The sequence below is a fragment of the Otolemur garnettii genome, unplaced genomic scaffold (genome assembly GCF_000181295.1).
Source record: "Otolemur garnettii isolate 467f Iridium unplaced genomic scaffold, OtoGar3 scaffold00044, whole genome shotgun sequence".
Classification (NCBI taxonomy): Eukaryota; Metazoa; Chordata; class Mammalia; order Primates; family Galagidae; genus Otolemur; species Otolemur garnettii.
Window position 1 is genome coordinate 7,561,170 of NW_003852439.1, and position 3,540 is coordinate 7,564,709.

General features: G+C 50.6%; 1 protein-coding gene across 1 annotated transcript in view; it reads left to right on the forward strand.

Moving 5' to 3' along the window:
- Positions 1-2,421, forward strand: part of GNPTG (N-acetylglucosamine-1-phosphate transferase gamma subunit) — an 8,240-nt gene extending 5,819 nt beyond the window's left edge. Inside the window, exons 4-11 of the mRNA XM_003790894.3 lie at positions 816-870; positions 956-1,039; positions 1,111-1,204; positions 1,281-1,395; positions 1,462-1,544; positions 1,622-1,753; positions 1,827-1,908; positions 2,008-2,421. Coding sequence (XP_003790942.1) covers positions 816-870; positions 956-1,039; positions 1,111-1,204; positions 1,281-1,395; positions 1,462-1,544; positions 1,622-1,753; positions 1,827-1,908; positions 2,008-2,105 — 743 coding nt within the window. The 3' untranslated portion in view covers positions 2,106-2,421. The remainder of the gene's footprint in view (positions 1-815; positions 871-955; positions 1,040-1,110; positions 1,205-1,280; positions 1,396-1,461; positions 1,545-1,621; positions 1,754-1,826; positions 1,909-2,007) is intronic.
- Positions 2,422-3,540: the final 1,119 nt, after the last annotated feature.

The following is a 3,540-nucleotide window of genomic DNA, read 5'->3' on the forward strand; positions in this document are numbered from 1 at the left end:
CCACCTTAGGTGTGTGTGGCTGGCTGGCACCTTAGCCACTTGAGCCACAGGCGCTGAGCTGGACTCCCAGCTTTTAACTAGGGGTGTCTTAACCTTGTCTGTGAGGACAGTGTAGCTGATGTACAGTTCTCAGTTGCTTTGTCAGTTTCTTTCATTTGAATGGGCTAGGCGATTAGTTGTTGAAAATTCATCTGGGAAAGCAGGCTATTCTGACTACCTTTGCAGACTAGTCCTGTGTGGCACCATCCTTCCCCTGTGGTCTGGGGGGAGGATTGCTGTTCTTGGGTCTATGTGTACATGGCTGCCTTTCAGTGTCTGTGTCTCTGGAGTCCCATCCCAGCTCCAGCTGGTTGTCTGTGGTCTGTTGCACGTCCTCTGGGCACCTGTTGTCTCTGCTGCTTTCTGGGGCAGCCCCAGACAGGACCGGTCGAGGTGGTGAGGCAAAAATCCTCCTCACTGCCACAGAGGGCAGGCACAGACACCACAGGGCTCAGCCTGCCAGTTTCCAAGTGGCGTTTTGCTGGTTGGGTGTTCATTGGGCTCCTGGAAACCAGTGTTAACAGTTCGTGCAAAGGTAGCTCAGTGGGTTTCCAATGGTTGTTTCCACAGGGAAACGAGCTTGGAGCTCCTGGGTCTGGCATTTTGCTGATATCACTCAAGCTCTTGTGCTTCACTTTTAAGGTTTAAATCAGCTTGGCATTCCCCCCACCCCCATGGTACATCCCCCTCTCCCCGTTTTGCTGGGGATCTGTTTTCCCTTCTGGCCTGGCCCAGCCTCTGTGCTGGGCTCAGCCTGCCACACTCTGTTCTCCTAGGGCCTGAACGACTCTTCAGACTCGCTGGCAAGTGTTTCAGCTTGGTGGAGGCCACGTGAGTGTGGGGCAGTTGGGCGGGGCGGGGTGGGGTGGGGTGGGGGTGAGATGGGATTGGGCCCTGATACCACCTATGCCCCTAGGTACAAGTACGAGTTCTGTCCATTCCACAATGTGACCCAGCATGAGCAGACCTTCCGCTGGAACGCCTACAGTGGCATTCTCGGGTGAGCTGGGGGACAGGCAGGCAGAAGCCTCCGTGACTGGTGCCTGGCCTCATGTGTTCTACTCCCTGCAGCATATGGCAGGAGTGGGAAATCACCAACAACACCTTTGCTGCCATGTGGATGAGGGACGGTGACTCCTGCCGCTCCCAGAGCCGCCAAAGCAAGGTGGGGCTGTGAGGACAAGTGCCTGGGCAGAGGGGCCTGTGCTCCCCCAGTCCACCCACGAAGTTCCCCTCCCCAGGTGGAGCTTACCTGTGGAAAAAGCAACCAGCTAGCCCACGTGTCGGAGCCGAGCACTTGTGTCTATTCATTGACATTTGAGACCCCCCTCGTCTGCCACCCCCACTCTTTGTTAGGTAGGATGCTGGGTGGTGGCTGGGTGGGGATACTAGGGTTTGGCTGATCCAGTCTTGGGTCCTTAGTGTACCCGGCCCTGCCGGAGGACCTGCAGCAGCGGTGGGACCAGGTGGAGCAGGACCTGGCTGATGACCTGATCACGCCCCAGGTGAGCACAAGGTCGGATGGGTGCCCCAGCTGGCCCATTCGGAACCTGTGTGCTTCATCTGCTTCCTCTGCCTTCAGGGCTATGAGAAGTTGCTGAGGGGACTTTTTGAGGATGCTGGCTATTTAAAGACCCCAGGAGAAAGTGAACCCACTCAGCAGGAAGGAGGTCCTATGGGCCTGGGGCTTGAGACCCTGGAAAACTGTAAAAAGGTACAGAACTGGGGGAGAGGGGTCCCTGGACATGACAGCCTCCCACCAAGTGGCTTACTTTTCCCTCTCTTAGGCACATAAAGAACTGTTGAAGGAGACAAAGAGGCTTAAAAATCTGCTCACCCAACACGGCATCCCCTACACAAAGCCCCCAGGTAAATCAGACCTGGGTGAGGCACCAAGCCCACCCTGCTTCCTCCTCCTGGTCCCCTGTGTGGGGCCAGGGCCTGACATACCACTCGGTGTTCTGACAGAAACCTCCAGCTCTGAGCGCTTGGGCCACAAGACACCCACAGACAGATCCCCTGAGCAACTGGGAGGTGATCCAGGACTACATGGGAACTTCCTGTGACCCAGAGCCTCAGACCCGAGGCGTAGGGCAGAGGCGAAGGCAGCACACTGCAAGTCAAGAGGCCCCTGGGCAAGTACACTACAGTAGAGAGGCATGGCTCCCCTCAGACCACGTGCGGATGCTCCCAGGGACTGATGGCCAGTCTTAGTTTGTACCCAGAGATATAGACAAAATAAAGATTCAAAGTTTTAATTCTCATACTGATAAAAATAACTCCATGAATTCTGTAAACCATTGCATAAATGCTATAGTGTAAAAAAAACTTAAAAACAAGTGTTAACAACTTGAAACAATTCACTACAAGTAAATGATTATACATTATAAATACTACCTTCTTGGTTAAGAAAGTTCCATTCAAATAACATTCTTATCTAAATACTTGAAACAAACATTGGGGGTTTCTGTAAATTAATCCACATTAAGCGTCCACACCAAACAAAGATCTGCTGACCAGTTACATGAACACTGTGACGCTGTTAATGTTAACTGCTAAGATTCAACACTAGGGTGACAACAGGTAACAAGAACAGGGGTGTAACCTGTCAGGGCACGGCGGCAGTGCCTACACCCAGTTCTCCCCCCTCACTCGAGACAAGCCATTCAGCTCAACCTCTGAGGCCAAGTGGGTTGGGGGAGCTCCCAGGACCTTCCACCCACCAGTCACCTGGGATCAGTCCCAGAGGCCTCAGCCATCAAAAGATTAGAGCCAAGAACTAGAGTAGGAAAGGACCCCACGTGGGCAGTACCCAGCATCTGCTACCACCCCCAACCCTGACAGTGCCCATGCAGCTCAGGAATTCCACTCCCAGGCAGTTCTTTGGTCTTCCCACAGCACACGTATCCTCAGAGCTGGTCCTGATCTTGAATGTGTACTTAGGGATGCCTATGGGCACTGCCACCTTCATCTCCCAGCCGCCGCCACCCCCAGAATATGTCCTGGAGACATGCTCTGGAGACTAGCCAGATTCCACAGAAAAAACTGACCAGAATAGCTTACTCCTAAAGCTTAATTATCCTTAATTGTTTATAATTTGAAAATGCCTAGGCTAGATATCATTAATAAACATTGTCTTGTTCCAATGAAGACCAAAGGCTTAAAATGGGAACCAAGTGCATAAATAATAAAAATAATTTTAAACAGTGATAACAGTAGCACAAAATATATGTAACTTCTAGGTACTGAGCTAATAAATCATCACTATAATTAAAAACAAACTAGACTTACTAAAACCCAGTCCATAGTTATCTTTAGCAGTGGACTAGCTGCAGACTGCCATGGACCCACTTCCTTTAAAATGATAAAACTTTTCTATCAGTTTGTTTTACATTTAAAAATGTTCCTAAAACTCCTACTATATTAAATACATTCTAATTTGGTCACTGATAAAAATTTTTACCTAGTTACTTTGCACTTTGAAAAATGCTATTAAAAGTC